General features: G+C 37.2%; 1 protein-coding gene across 1 annotated transcript; it reads left to right on the top strand.

Annotated features, from left to right (window-relative positions):
• The first annotated feature begins 5559 nt into the window (after positions 1-5559).
• On the top strand, positions 5560-14293 carry LOC110791269 (respiratory burst oxidase homolog protein E). Its single transcript, XM_021996022.2, has 14 exons — positions 5560-6600; positions 6791-6947; positions 8177-8225; positions 9647-9760; positions 10239-10661; positions 11208-11591; positions 11695-11790; positions 11891-12006; positions 12385-12555; positions 12656-12806; positions 12902-13099; positions 13414-13542; positions 13786-13864; positions 14157-14293. Exons 1-14 carry the CDS (start codon positions 5964-5966, stop codon positions 14264-14266), a joined length of 2814 nt encoding a protein of 937 aa, XP_021851714.2. The 5' UTR covers positions 5560-5963; the 3' UTR covers positions 14267-14293.
• The last annotated feature ends 1371 nt before the right edge of the window (positions 14294-15664 follow it).

The following is a 15664-nucleotide window of genomic DNA, read 5'->3' as shown; positions in this document are numbered from 1 at the left end:
ATACCCAGAATATAATTGTGTGTTGTTGTGTTCTTTTCACGTCGAATTTAGGGGTCTATTTATAGGGAAGAGTTCGTGGAAAGATAGAATCGCAGAGTTCTAATCCATAAAGAATTAGGAAAAAACACGTACCCAGGTATTTTCAGCGCCCAGGCCTGGGCGCCGAAGATTTCGACGCCCAGAGCCAGGCGTTGAAAATAGGGTCTGGGCTGTTTTCTTTAGTCAGATTCGGATTCCTGAAATCCGTAGAGTTTGAGATTAATTCGAGTCTTTTAGCGCGTATCAATTTTATGACGGAATGCGTCTGGGCCCGTTACGAACTCTAGGCTCGTTAGGATTTTAATTAATACGTAACTCTTATTTCCGAATCATATTAGGAATAGGATTCTCGCAGTTTTCTATCTCATTTAGGATTTATGTTGGAATGCAACACCTAATTCTGACAGGTTTCTATCCTTTATGATTTGCCACTTTTAGAAGCTACCTTTTACGACAATTACTATTTTTAGCAGGTTTCCATAAATAGCAGGTTTCGGGTGAAATGAAATGGGGAATCGAGATTCGTTTATTTTATAGGAGATGCGTTGTCAAGTGGAGATTTATGTTTTCATCATCGAACCTTTCCCTTTCGGGAATGGGGACAAAAGTAGGTGTCTACAACTTGTTTATTGCTTTCAGCACCTAACATGCTAAATCAACAAAATACAAGTTATAATCACGCTTAACAAAGATAATTTTTTGACAAACCAGTATAGATTCCATAAATTTGACTTAAAGCAAAGTGATCACCATAGCAAATTCGATGTTCTAATCAAGCATGCTCACCCGCCTAATTTTAGTGTCATGTTAGGATTTTACTCTGAAAATGATTCTTGTATTGTATAAACCAATTGCAAATTCTACTCAAATAAGTGCCTCGTTCTCTTACCCGAGTTTCTAAACGGTTTTGAATACCAAATGCCTTATCCCGAGTCATACTAAGTTCTATCCAAACCGGACGCTAGAACTTGTTTGGTGACGACTCCATCAATGTTTAAAATTCTGAAAGCCGTAGGGGTACTTTACGCACTTTCCTATATTTTGAGCTTTGAATTTCTATGTTCAAAATTCAATTAAATCACTTATGTGAACCTAGAATTAGGCTCCCCTTTTAGGAGTGGGATTGAGAAGATCAAGTCAAATCTAGTTGATCACACACTTGACAAATTGAACAAGTTAGAGACCTTGGTGATTCTTAACCAAGACTGATCAATCTCTCATAACTTACATACAAAATGAAATGTACAAACTATACGAAATACGAAAAATACCACTACTTACAAAAAAAACCCTTCTACGGCGAAAAAAATTGTTCAAGACTCACTGTTCCATTCAGAGCAAGGTTTGTAACCTGATCGTGGATAATGGTAGCACGAAGAATCTGGTTTCACAGAAGCTGGTGGATCATTTGAAGTTACAAACAAAGCCACATGAGAAGTCATATACCCTCGGTTGGGTTAGTAAGGGGTCCCAAGTTCGACTCACATTGGCTTGTAGAGTCCCTATCTCCATCGGGAAGCACTACAAGGAAGAGGTACTTTGTGATGTTCTTGATACGGATATTTGTCTTGTTTTACTTGGTAGGCTTTGGCAATTTGATAATGATGTTACTTATTGGGGTCGTCATAATGTGGTGATGTTTACTTGAGGTACACACAAAATCGCTATGAAACCTGTTTTGCATTTTGAAAAGAGTATGGGGGGAAAGAAGTCTAGTTTCTTGATAATGGCGTATAACGATAAAGATCTTGATGATGCTGTCAAGGAATCTGATTACTTTTGCCTAGTAGTGATTAAGGGGTTGTTGAGTGCGGGTAAGGAAGAAACACCGATTCCTGGAGTAGTGCTGGAAATCTTAGAGGATTTCAAAGAACTAATTGTTGATGAGCTCCCTAATGACATACCTCCTATGCGAGACATCCAACATCAGATCGACTTGATTCCAGGGTTCTAGCTTACCCAAACTTCCCCATTATCGCATGAGTCCTAAGGAGAATGAGATTCTAAGGGAACAAATTGAGGATTTGTTGAAGAAAGGGTTCATCCGTGAGAGCATGAGTCCTTGTGCAGTACCAGTCCTTCTAGTCCCCAGAAAGGAAATCAATTGAGAATGTGTGTTGATAGAATGGCCATCAATAAGATAACTATCAAGTACGATTTCCAATACCTCGACTGGAAGACATGCTTGATGAGTTGTCAGGTTCTAAGATGTTTTTGAAGATAGACTTGCGTAGTGGATACCATCAAATCCGGATCAAACCTGGAGATGAATGGAAGACTGCTTTTAAGAGAAAGGTTGGGTTATATGAATGGTTGGTGATGCCGTTCGGATTGTCAAACTCCCCTAGTACATTCATGTGGTTGATGAATCAGGTTCTTCGTTCTTTTACAGGTTCTTTTGTTGTGGTTTATTTTTATGATATTCTGATATGTAGTAAGAACCAAATAGAACACCTAAAACATGTGAAGCATGTGTTGCAAGTATTACTGGAGAACAAGTTGTACATTAATCTGAAAAAAATGTATATTCTGCACCAACAAGTTTCTTTTCCAAGGCTTTGTTGTTGGTGAAGAAGGGATTCGGGTGGATGAAGAGAAGGCGAGTGCAATTAGGGATTGGCCCGCACCTACATCAGTGATTGAAGTACGTTGTTTTTATGCTTGACCACTTTCTATAGGAGATTCATCATAGATTACAATACCATTACTGCACCCATTAAATAATGTTTGAAGAAAAGGAAGTTCAAGTGGGGGGATGAGCAGGACAAGAGTTTTGCATTGATCCAAGAGAAGCTGTGTAGTGCCCCAGTGTTAGCTTTTCATGACTTCGACAAAGTGTTCCCGGATGAATGTGATGCCAGTGGAGTGGGAATTGGAGTTGTATTGTCCCAAGAGAAAAGACCAATAGCCTACTTCAGTGAGAAGCCAAGTGATGCTCGTCAAAAGTGGAGTATCTATGATCAGGAATTTTACGTAGTGTTTAGAGCCCTACGTCAGTGGGAACATTATCTGGTTCAAAGGGAGTTCATTATATTTTCTGACCATCAAGCTTTTATGTTCCTTCACAACCAAAAAGTGATAAATAAGATGCATACTCAATGGGTAAGTTATCTACATAAGTTTCCTTTTATCATTCAGCATAAATAGGGGGCTCTTAACAAGGCGACAAATGCGTTTAGTAGAAGAGCTTCTTTGCTCATTACCTTGACCCAGGAGATTGTGGGATTTGAGTGCTTGAAGGAATTATATGAGGACGACGTTGAATTCAAGGAGTTATGGGCCAAGTGCAGTAAAGGACAACCTAGTGCAGATTTTCATATTCGAGATGGCTATTTTTTTAGAGGGGATCAGTTGTGTATCCCTTGCTTTTCCTTAAGAGAAAAATTGATCCGAGACCTTCATGGTGGTGGGCTTAGCGGTCACCTGGGTAGAGAAAAGACAATTGCTGGATTGGAGGAGAGATATTTTTGGACTCACTTGAGGAGAGATGCTGACGTGATAGTCAGGAGGTGTTACACTTGTCAGGTTTTGAAAGGTCAGTCCCAAAATATTGGTCTTTACATGCCTTTACCTATTCCAGATAATATTTGGTAAGATTTGGCTATGGATTTTGTGATGGGATAACCTCGTACTCAGAGGGGTGTGGATTCTGTGTTCGTAGTAGTGGATATATTCTCCAAGATGACACACTTCATTACTTGTAAGAAGACTGTTGTTGCATCCAATATAGCCAAGTTATTTTTCAGGGAGGTAGTGCGCCTCCATGGGGTCCCTACATCTATCACGCCAGATAGGGATACTAATTTTCTTAGCCATTTTTGGATTACTCTTTGGAGGATGTTTGGAACAACCCTGAACAGGAGTTCTACAGCTCATCCACAAACTGATATGCAGACTGAGGTGACTAACAGAACTTTGGGGGAATATGGTTCGAAGTGTTTGTGGAGATAAACCGAAGCAATGGGATTTGGCTTTTCCCCATGTGGAATTTGCTTACAACGGTGCTATACACCCGACCACGAGGAAATCACTATTTTCTCTAGTTTACACCTCTTTTCCTAGGCATGTGGTTGATCTGATTAAGTTGCCTAAGGCACCTGGAGTTAGTGCAGCAGTGGAGAACATGGCTGAAAAGAGTGTAGCTGTTAAAGAAGCTATCAAGGCTAAGTTGCATACTACGGGAAAGAAAAACAAAGTTGTTGCTGACAAACGGAGGCGAGTCGAGATTTTTAGTGTGGGAGATGATGTGATGGTGTTTCTGCGTAAGGAGTGATTCTCAATTGGTACTTACAACAAGCTTAAGCCACGCAAGTATGGTCCTTTCAAGGCGACTCGCAAGATCAATGACAATGCTTATGTGGTAGCTCTCTCGGATGACATGAACATATCCAACACTTTCTATGTTGCTGACATTTATGAGTACCATGAGGATGAGGTCCTTTATCAAGATACGAACTTGAGGTCGAGTTCTTCAGAAGTGGAGGAGACTGGCGTAGGAATGATGGCTGCACGATTCAACGAAGAAGAAAATCGTCGAAAAATGCTAGTCGGGCCTCCAGTGTCCGATTTCTTAATAGAATATGTTTTCGGAAAGGAAACGGGCCCACGAGTTCAACTCACTACTATGTCGTGATTGATTGGCTTTTTAAGCCATCCGAGTTCGTTTAGGGCTCGAAAACTGCAATTTAATTATTTTCGAGTTTTTTTCTTAATCCCGTTTCGTATTAGGGTTTTGTGTGAACTACTTAAACACTTATGTTTCATTATTAGAAATCAATTATTCTTTTGATAATAAAATTCTGAGAGTTTATCTCTTTTCTGGTGGATTCCGGAGCTTTTACAGATTTATCGCTTGTAAATATATATGTTCGTTCGTTCTAAAGATTAGCGTTTGCTTTTCTTTGATAATTCTGACTGCGTCACTTATGTGAACCAAACGACACTTTAAGCACCAAACTATTAGATCATATCGAATGGTATGAACGTCAAAGAAGGGAATAAGTGACGTGGTATTTAGTATGATATTTTACGAATTATCAGGCGCATCTTTACAAGATTTTTTTTTATATATATAAAACGTAAAAACGCACATTTTTGAACTTAGGATTTATCTTCTAAATAGTAAATACCAATATGGTAGGAAATCAAAACTTCTTGCTAACCAAACCTAATAAATGATTTACTTCCTAAACGTATATCATGCAAGTATACAACCAATGAATGAATAACAGGAGTTTAAGTGGGGTCACATGACCCCACTTGTCAAAAAAAATATAAAAAATGATCTAATTTGAGTTAATTTTCATTTTTTTAAAAAATATTTAATTTCACTATATTTTTAAGTAGTGATCACTATCTACATATAAATTTGCCATTACTATGAACAACAAGCTAAATTATCACCCGAGCCACTGATTAATTTTCCGAAAACACCCTTGTACTGGTCAAGTAGTCCATCCAGAGATCCAGTACAACAATTTTGTACCAACAAGTATTATAAGTATTAGAAATATAAGTCGTTATCTACATAACGCTGTACAATAAAATTCGGTTTACAAATCCCCTTCAAAGAAAGATGAGAAATGCAGTCTCATATAATTAAATTTAAACTCATACCAAGTATTTTATTTTATAAATTCCCAACTTCACCTACTTTTCTCTCTCTCCTACACAACTTCATCTTACAAACTATATCCCATTTCCTTAAATTTAAAGAAAAAAAAAAGAACAAAAAAAAACAAAGCGTTGAATTCATGTTAACGAAGGAGGTTACAATTCTTCATCAGTTCAAGCGTGTGACGTACCCCCCTCCTTTCTCCCGCTTTCTTCACTTCTCAGCCCCATTCTCTTTCAATTGTGTATACGAACAGATTTAATTCAATTGTGTAATTTAGAGCATTACAATTGTTGTTTAATTGATTAACATGAGACCGTCATCATCATCGATAGGTAGTGGTAGTTCAAGGCGATCGAGTTTCAACCGGAGCTTTCAACTTCCCGATGAAGAAATCGGCCTCGATTACACCTCATCGGTCGGTGGTGCAATGCTGCCGGTGTTCCTCAACGATCTCGGTCGAGCTTCGACGACGATGAACAACGATGACTTGGTCGAGGTAGAATTGCAACTCGAGGATGATAATATTTATATTTGTAGTGTTACACCGAGAGCTACAACACCTATGAGTGCTAGAGCTGAGGACGGCGCCTCCGCCTCTGGCGGCGGAGGTGGTGGTTTGTTGTCGAGGAGTTTGTCGGCTGCCTCGAAATTTAAGAAGAAATTTGGGTGGGGTTCTTCGAGAGCGTCGTCGGAAGCAGGGGACCAACCTCCGCTTCCGCCGCCGATGACGGAGAGAGAGAAACGGAAAATGAAAGCACAATTACAAAGGACCACGTCGGGTGCCCAAAGGGCGTTGACGGGGTTACGTTTTATTAGTAAAACGACGACGTGTTCGAGGACAGGAGGTGATAGTGGTGAAGAGATGTGGACACAGGTGGAAGCTAAATTTGATGCGTTAGCTCAGAATGGGTTGCTTGCTAGGGAAGATTTTGGGGCCTGCATTGGTTTGTTCTCTTCTTCCTTAATTTCCTTTTAACCTTTTTTTAATTACATGTATAGAAAAGTAGAATAATAATAAATACCCTGTACTTTCGTATATATCTAAATTAAATCATCGTGTTTATCGATGATTTGGTAATATATGATTCCGACCAATAATAAAATGATTATCGTTGGATTTTTTATGTTTGGTAGGGATGGATTCGAAAGAGTTCGCGGTGGGGATATTTGATGCATTAGCGAGGAGGAAGAGGCAGAGGTTAAGTAAAATTTGTAAAGATGAATTGCAAGATTTTTGGTTGCAACTCACTAATCAAAGCTTTGATGCCCGCCTTCAGATTTTCTTCGACATGTACGTCTTATTAATTACTCCAAAGTATAATTTCAAGTATAATTATTATTTTTAATTATTTCGTGACGTATAATTAACTTTTTAACTAATTTGCGACATATAATTTATATGTGGTGAATTAGTACTTCTCTATTAGCTAGAACAACTAAGAAACATAGTTCAGAGGTTGAGGTTTAGAAGTTTGGGTTGATCATACATGATTTGTGGGACAGGGTAACAATAATTAATTAATCAATTCATTATTAATTCCTGATTTTTTTTTTTTTTTTAAAGAAGTATAAACTTTTGGGTGATTTCTTAAAAAGTGGAAAATTCTTTGTAACTTAAAGAAGTCATCCTTAATACGGTAAAATGCAAGTGATTTTTTGCCACCTGTCGTTTTTTCTTCACTTGCTTAATTTTACGTTACCCACTTTTGGAAAGAAAAGGCTTAATTCACTTTGAACACTGCCCGTACCCTTTTTATTAAAATAAAATGTGGACTTGATTCAATCTCAGATCACGGTAAGTCAATTTGTAATCGCGCTCGAATACGAACACATATACACTTTGTTTGTCAGGCCTTGTTCTTTTCACTTAATATAATCTGATTTTTCTAATTTCTGGTATGTTCTGATCTGATTTTTCTGGTCTAATTTAATAGGATAAATTGTTTTTTACAACTTAAATAAATGGAAAAATTATTTTTTACCACCTAAAAAAATAATTTAAAACTTATTTTTTACCACCTGAAAGGAAAAATAGATGAAAATGTTATATGTAAGGTCACAATAACGGTAATATTTCTCATATGCTATTTTCTTATACGATTTTATGTATTTAACTCTCACCACTTCCCCCGCTTCCTTATGTTCCACGAATTCACATAAATTTTCACCATCATTATTTCACAAAATTGACAAAATTTAGTGGAAGTAAAGAGAAAAAGGTGAAAGAGTTAAAGTAAATCACACAAGGAGTGTAAAAAATTGGAGGGAAATTAAATTAGGTAACCATACATAAAGGTTTCATCTATTTTTTTTGTTTTTCAGGGTGATAAAGAACAAGTTTTAATTTATTTTTTTAGGTTGTAAAATACAAGTTTTAGCTTTTAAGGTGATAAAAAAATAATTTTCTGATTTTTATAGGTGGTAAAAAACAATTTGTTTAATTTAACAAGGAGTTAGATCATACAGAAAATGTTGGTAAGAAAGAGTCTGATATGATGCATGTACGGTTCATGTCAACAGTGCAGACAGTAATGAAGATGGAAGAATAACAAGAGACGAAGTCCAAGAGGTAATTTATTTTTTATTTTTCTTATTTGTAGTTTTCTTACAAGGCCGCCCCTAGCTTCTATTATTCTATTTTGGTGATTTGGTCCCCTTTGCTGTTGGTTGTTTTGTCTCTGTTTGGCAAGAAAAAATATCCCAAACTATATTCTACATTACAATAGTATATTTCAATCATCAACCAATTCATCATTATCTTGGTAGATTAGATCCATTAATCACCCAATTATACTTAATCATAGACTTAGTTGATCTCGACAAAATTTATACATTAATATCGTTGGTGTGGTGTTACATTCCTTGAGTAAATCAACCATATATGTTGCAGTTTTCGAAATCATTCTCGATATGATGACAATGATGGACAATGTTTTGAAACCGTCCAAAAAAGGATGGAGTAATTAGAAATCTTGAGGTTTAACTGATAAGCCAAACTATACTTTGGTGTATAGCAAAGCTTCACAAGTTGTTGAACTTATACGTGTTAATCTCTCATCTGATAATAAAAGCATATCGATTGAAGCCTAATAAAGTTATCCAGTGTGGGATAGACACTCATAAGTAACATCTTAATTGTATACGTTCATATCTCATTTCCATATCAATTTATAAATTAAGACAATAAATGCATTCACCTAATTACAATCAAAATAGATTTGTTTGATAAGTTAGGTTGTTGTTGTACCACTAATTTAAACCTTTCTTCTCCAATGAGGAAAACTTTGATTTGTAGATTGTAAAAAAATTAACCATTATTGGGAAAATATTCGTTTGATCGGGCAAATAAAACAATCAAAGTTGCTTTTGTTTGCAAGTGTAGTTTGTCATTTGATGATGTTAATGTTTCTTCTTTATACAAGTATCTTCCTTTTTCTTTTTTGGTGCCCACCTTATTAAAGAAAATTATTCTCCTATTTTCCTTAACAAGGGTGACAATCCAACTACCTTGCATTTTGCTAAAGTACACTTGCCCTGTTTCTTTCTTGTACCTAGCTTTAGAACTTTCTTTTTAGTTTTTATCCCCCTCTTTTTGGCATAAAGTTCTCTTTATTTATGGATACGCCAAGAGAACGATGTTGAACTATTTCGGTCATCTCAGGAATAAGCAAAAAGATCATATCTAAGGGCCGCAATTTTTTATGTTCTTAACATACGTAGAGGCAATAGGGTCACATAACTACTAAGTGCATGTTGGTTCAGTGATAATCGAGGCTGAACTTGGTAGGGATGACTCTGTGTTCGATACCCCACAACAACAATTGGGAGGGACTGAAACTTATCCACTCATAACTCGCCCCAAATCCAGATTAGCCCTAGAGGCAAACCGGGTGGTACATCAAAAAAAACAAATATAAGGTCACATAACTACATGGCGGGTATTACTAGAAAAGAAAACCCTAAAATTGTGCATGATTTTGTTGTTTACAGCTTATTATGCTTAGTGCTTCAGCAAATAGGCTATCATCATTGAAGGCACAAGCACATGAATATGCAAACTTGATCATGGAAGAGCTAGACCCTGAAAACCTTGGTTACATTGAGGTAAAAACCTTCTACTTATCATGTTCGAGTTATAATGTTAGTCGTCGTATGTGAATTACCCCTTGATTAGCATTATACTTCGTATTACTGTATGAGCACATAAATTATACTACTAAATCCTAAACCCTAAGGAGTAACTCCGTTTCAAAATAATTTTTAAACTTTTCGTTTTAATCTGTTTAATATGTTCTTTGCATTTTGCTTTATTCTACTTTTGAACATGGAATATTATTGTCCTATCCCCTTACCCCAAAACATTAACAATTTCCCATCATTTTCTCTTGTTTTATACATTTTTACACATTCTCTTTTTTTCTTAATATTTGTGCAATAATAACTGTAAATATAATTATGAAATGGAGGTAGTACATAAATCCAAGTGAACACGATATATTTGTCGTGGAAAAACCCCGTGTAGAAAACAATTAGATGAAGAAAGTAGGCTAAACTATACCTGTTTGTGTCCTTTTTTTCACAGTTATGGCAGTTAGAAGCATTGCTGCTACAAAGAGATGTATACATGGAGTATAGCAGGCCACTGAGCACAGTAAGTGCAGGGTGGAGTCAAAACTTGAGCAATATCAGACCAGTAAGTATGGTGCGAAAAGTAAGCTGCACATTGCGGTGCCTCATCCACGAAAACTGGCAGAGAGGGTGGATTCTGTTGCTGTGGGTAACAGCCATGTCTGCCCTCTTCATCTGGAAGTTTCTTCAGTACAAGGAAAAGAAGGCGTTTCAGGTCATGGGTTACTGCTTATGCGCAGCAAAAGGAGCTGCGGAAACCCTTAAGTTTAACATGGCTCTGATCCTTCTTCCGGTTTCAAGGAACACCCTGACTTGGCTTCGATCCACTCGAATCAGATGCTTCATCCCTTTTGATGATAACATCAATTTCCACAAGGTACATTGAATGGCAATCAATCCCAATCTATAAGTTCATACTAACTTGTTTCCTTCACCTAAAGATGGTCGTGGGGCGGGTTGAGTTGGGCTTCGGGTCGAACCCACGGGCCATAGACCTAAATGGGTCCAGCCCACGCCAAGCCCACTTTGTATCAAGCCGGGCCAAATCGATAAGTTCAAAACACGGCCCGGTCCACGGGTTGTCGTGCCCAAGCCTAATTTTACTGAATTTAGTGTGCTTTGTTGTGTCAGGTCGAGTCGTGCCGTACTTTTTTCCAAAAAAATACAGCCCAAACCCGGCCCACGACTTCGTGCTCATGTCGGGCTTTACATTTTCGTGCTTGTGTCTTGCCGGGCTTTTCCCAGGTCGGGTCGGACCTCGGGCCGGGCCGACCCACATTCATCTGAACTAGTTTGATTTTTTTTAGTTTCTGGTTTGGTTTGATCTTGTATGATTTTTCTGGTCAAATCTAATACGCAATAAGAAAAAGGTGAAGAGAACAAAGACACAACCTTACATTCTAAACCAATGTTGAACATGCAGATGATCGCGTGTGCTATAGCAATTGCAGTGGCACTTCATGCAGGACTGCATCTGACATGTGATTTCCCTCGGCTGGTTAACTCTTCTCCTGAGAAATTTGCACTCATAGCCACTGATTTCCGCAACAAGAAGCCAACATACTGGGATCTTATCAAAGGCATCGAAGGAACTACAGGTATTGCTATGGTGGTTCTGATGGCAATCGCATTCACATTAGCAACAAGCCGGTTCAGAAGAAATGTGGTGAAGCTACCAACACCTTTCAACAGATTGGCAGGATACAATGCGTTTTGGTACTCTCACCATTTGCTAGCTATTGTATATATCCTTCTTGTGGTTCATGGATTCTTCCTGTTCCTAGTAAAGGATTGGACTAAAAAGACGGTAAGACCCCTCGTACCATTAATAAATCTTCCCAAAAGAGTACTCTGTAGAAGATTAGATTAACATCAGTTTTTCCTGTTCTGGGTTTTTTCTGTGTTTTCAGACATGGATATATATAGCTGTTCCACTCCTGGTTTATATAGCTGAACGAAGTTTGCGGACATGTCGGTCAGAGATTCGTTCAGTCAAACTCTTGAAGGTACAGTAAACCAATATCTTCAGCCATTTAAACCAGATATTTTACTATAAAAATGCTGTAATACCCGGAAAATTTACAGGATATTTCTGGTTTTTCTTAGGTGTCAGAGCTTCCAGGGAATGTCTTCAGCCTAGTGATGTCAAAACCTCAAGGATTCAAGTACAAAAGTGGACAGTACATTTTCCTACAGTGTCCTGCCATTTCGAAATTTGAATGGTAAGCTTAATCATGAATTCCTAGAGTCTTAAGGGTTGTTTGGTTAATGGGGGAAGTGAAATTTCATGCGAATAGATTGGTTAGTTGTTTGGTTGACATAAAAAAATAAAAATAGAGGAAGTTTGAATTCCTACAAAACATGGTAAGTTAATTACCTAGCCCTCCCGTCAATCAAAGTTCATGGGAATTTCTAATTCCCATGTTGTCAACAAAACAACTTAAATAAATTCCCATGAATTTAACAAGGGAAATAATTTCCCTTGAATTACGATTTCCTATAGGAATTAAATTCCCATGTCAACCAAACAAGCCCTTTTATTGTAGAATTATATGATAATTTCCTAATCAGACAACTGATGAAACCATGAACCTCTTTAGGCACCCGTTTTCTATCACCTCGGCACCAGGAGATAACTATCTCAGCGTTCACATCAGGATCGTAGGAGACTGGACACAAGAGCTAAGGCGGGTTTTTACTGAGGGTAAAATGCCAGTTTCTTCCATTGGCCGGCTAAAATTTGGGGAAGAGGGTAACATTTGTCAGAAAGGGTAAAAACTCCACTTCTTTGTTCTATTTCAATATATATGAATGATTTTACCTACTATTCTTTAAGGAAACTTACATAAATGTCAAAATCATCCAATTCAGTTTACCTAGACTACATGTTGATGGACCTTATGGCGCTCCAGCACAGGAATACCAGAACTACGATGTTTTGCTCCTCGTGGGACTAGGAATAGGAGCAACGCCATTTATCAGCATCCTGAAAGATCTTCTAAACAATGCAAGAGCTGCAACAGTAAGTTTATCTAAGTTATACTACCCATAATGTGAATTATCTGGTCAGACTGAGAAAAAGAAATTTCTGCTAATTGCCTAATTGATGAATTACAGGACTCAAACACCTCGAACACTGACTTGAGTATATCAGATGACAGCTTAAGCAGTTTTGCATCAACAAGTACATCACAAAGCGGAAACAAAAGGCCTATGAGAGTTAAGAGTGCACATTTTTACTGGGTTACTAGGGAGGCAGGTTCCTTCGAGTGGTTCAAAGGGGTGATGAATGAAGTAGCAGAAATGGATCATAAGGTAAAATTTCTCAAAACAATTCATATGATCATAACTAGACCTGTCAAACCGGTCGGTTGGATCGGGTTATAAAAAATTACTTTCAAGTTCGGGTCGGGTCGGTCACTTTTGTTTTCGGGTTCACAAATGCTTGTTCAACACCCAAAACTCTTGGGTTCGGGTTGACCAAACGGGTTATGAGATTTTAAAACTCGTATTATATTTTCAATCGGTCGGGTCAAAAATGGGTTCGATCGGGTTTTGACCCATTACTTTTTCGGGTTCACAAATTATGTCAGTTTACTTCCTTACACTAATGTTCAAAACTAAAACAGGGTTTGATCGAGATGCACAACTACCTTACGAGCGTATATGAAGAGGGTGACGCAAGATCAACCCTGCTTACGTTGGTCCAAGCTTTGACTCATGCCAAGTATGGTGTTGATATATTATCTGGTACCAGGGTAAGACCTTTACCTTGTCTCTTACAACTTCAAAGTAAAATAATGATGATTAGGTCAGTCAGAAAAGAGATTGTCAACTAGAATGAGTCTCTATCTAATCAGACTGAAAGTACCTTCAATGTAATTTAAAACTTAAGTCTTTCCAAGAAGTTAACTGCTACAAAATGGTTTTCATTTCGAAATTAATCTCGGTTTTAGACAGACAAGGTACTAACAGACATTTCCCCTGCTGATGTGCTGCAGGTGAAGACACACTTTGCAAGACCAGATTGGAAAGAAGTGTTTGCTAAAATAGCTAAAAAACATCCATACAGCACTATAGGTAAACAATTGCAGGTTCAACTTTTCTGTATTATGAGCTAATAAGTTCTTCAATTCAGCGTAGATATGCCAAATCTTTGTTTTAGACCTATTGTGTGACCACGAGAACTACAAGAATACTCCATAATATAATAATTATAAAAGATAATACCAATAATTAAGATGGGGAACAGACAATAATGCTTTTCGAAAACATATACTCCATACCAACTATGATCTTTAATACAACGAATTGGATAAAATTTTGAAGATATTTGCATAGACTAGGATGACTAATGTAGTTAAATATGCAGGGGTTTTCTACTGCGGACGGCCAGTGTTAGCAAAAGAGTTGAAGAAATTAGCACATGAAATGAGTCACAAGACATCAACAAGGTTCGAGTTTCATAAAGAGCAGTTTTAGAACAGAGAATATACATAGCTTCCACCCCCACCATTCTCTCTCAGTCTCTCTTCCAAAAACACAAACCAACAAGTCAATACCAAGCTTAGCTAACCATATCCACCTTTTTGCCTACATTGTAACTTGTAAGTAATCCGGCATTCATACCGAGTAAAATTAACTCGGTAAAACTGTATACATATATTATACACAACAAATGTATCGCCTTCAGAGAATTTGTAAATGAAAGAAGGAAATAACAAATGTTTATACAAAATACATACTGTAGTACATAGTTCTATAGGATATTCTATAGTTTTAGGCTTTTAGGTCTTATTTTAAACAAAGATTCTTGTCTTTGACAAACATGCTTTTTCTTTGCATGATCTTAAGATCTATGTACTGTTCTATATTCATTGAAATAAGTTTTAAAATTATTTGGTATATTTTAGATTAAATTTTCTTTATAGATGATGCGTGAAAGCACATCTATAGTTGTCAACTAAACACCAACTGTATCATTTGTTTGATGTTTGACCTTCATCTTTTTAATACTAGGCCGACCACAACGGCGTAGTATGGCAAGGGAATCAGTCATTCTGCATATTATAGTATTTAGTAAAATAAACTGGTATGCAAAGTGTTAAGTTGCTAACTACTAACAAGAAAATAAAAGAATGAAAAAGTACTTTTAATTAGCTGTTATAAGTACTTTTCAGAGAAGAGGACGGGATATGGGCATATTTTTGACAGCCAAACACCTTGTAGATGTTACGAACTTAAGAGTTTACACGAGTTGTAAAGAAAAATAGTTGAACAATATTAGGTATGCATCCAACAAACAGCCCCTATGTAAGAGGAAAGATGGGAAGGGTGCAAAACAAATATATACTCCTTCCGTATTTTATTAGGAGTCACATGTTGACAGTCACGCGTATTAACGAAGGAGAGTTGAATCTTAATAAAAATAATAAAGCGATTCGGGAGAGAGTAATAAACAAATAGAAAAATAGATGATGGCAAAAGTATTTTAATCAAAGTAGAGAGGGAGTTTATTGTAGTGGTGGTCCCTAGAGGAAATTAGATACGGAGTATATTTAAATAGTTAGAAGGTGGGGTAGAAAAGTTACTAAAAATGGAAGTGTGACTTCTAATAAAATACGGCCATAAATAGTACTCCCTCCGTCCCGGAATACTCGACCCGGTTTGACCGGCACAGAGTTTAAGGGACTTGAATTGACTTATTTAATTTAATAGGTAGTAGTTGATAGTGGGGTATTATTTTAATGTAGTTAGTGTGAGGTGGGTTAAGAAGTGGGGTTGGGGGAGAGTAAGGGTTGAATTTTTAATTATTTTTTATATGGAGTAGGAGGTAGGTGGGTTAATAGGGATGGAGTGAGAAATAATATAATATTAGTA

This window comes from Spinacia oleracea, chromosome 2 (genome assembly GCF_020520425.1).
Source record: "Spinacia oleracea cultivar Varoflay chromosome 2, BTI_SOV_V1, whole genome shotgun sequence".
In the NCBI taxonomy this organism is placed as follows: Eukaryota; Viridiplantae; Streptophyta; class Magnoliopsida; order Caryophyllales; family Amaranthaceae; genus Spinacia; species Spinacia oleracea.
This window is presented reverse-complemented; position numbering and strand designations above follow the sequence as displayed.

Bases quoted from the DNA above. Each gene is read 5' to 3' on its own strand.
- LOC110791269 (XM_021996022.2), top strand. From the start codon at position 5,964: ATGAGACCGTCATCATCATCGATAGGTAGTGGTAGTTCAAGGCGATCG. The intron at 11,791-11,890 runs GTACAGTAAACC...GGTTTTTCTTAG, and splicing joins GTTCAGTCAAACTCTTGAAG to GTGTCAGAGCTTCCAGGGAA. The intron at 13,865-14,156 runs GTAAACAATTGC...TTAAATATGCAG, and splicing joins ACATCCATACAGCACTATAG to GGGTTTTCTACTGCGGACGG.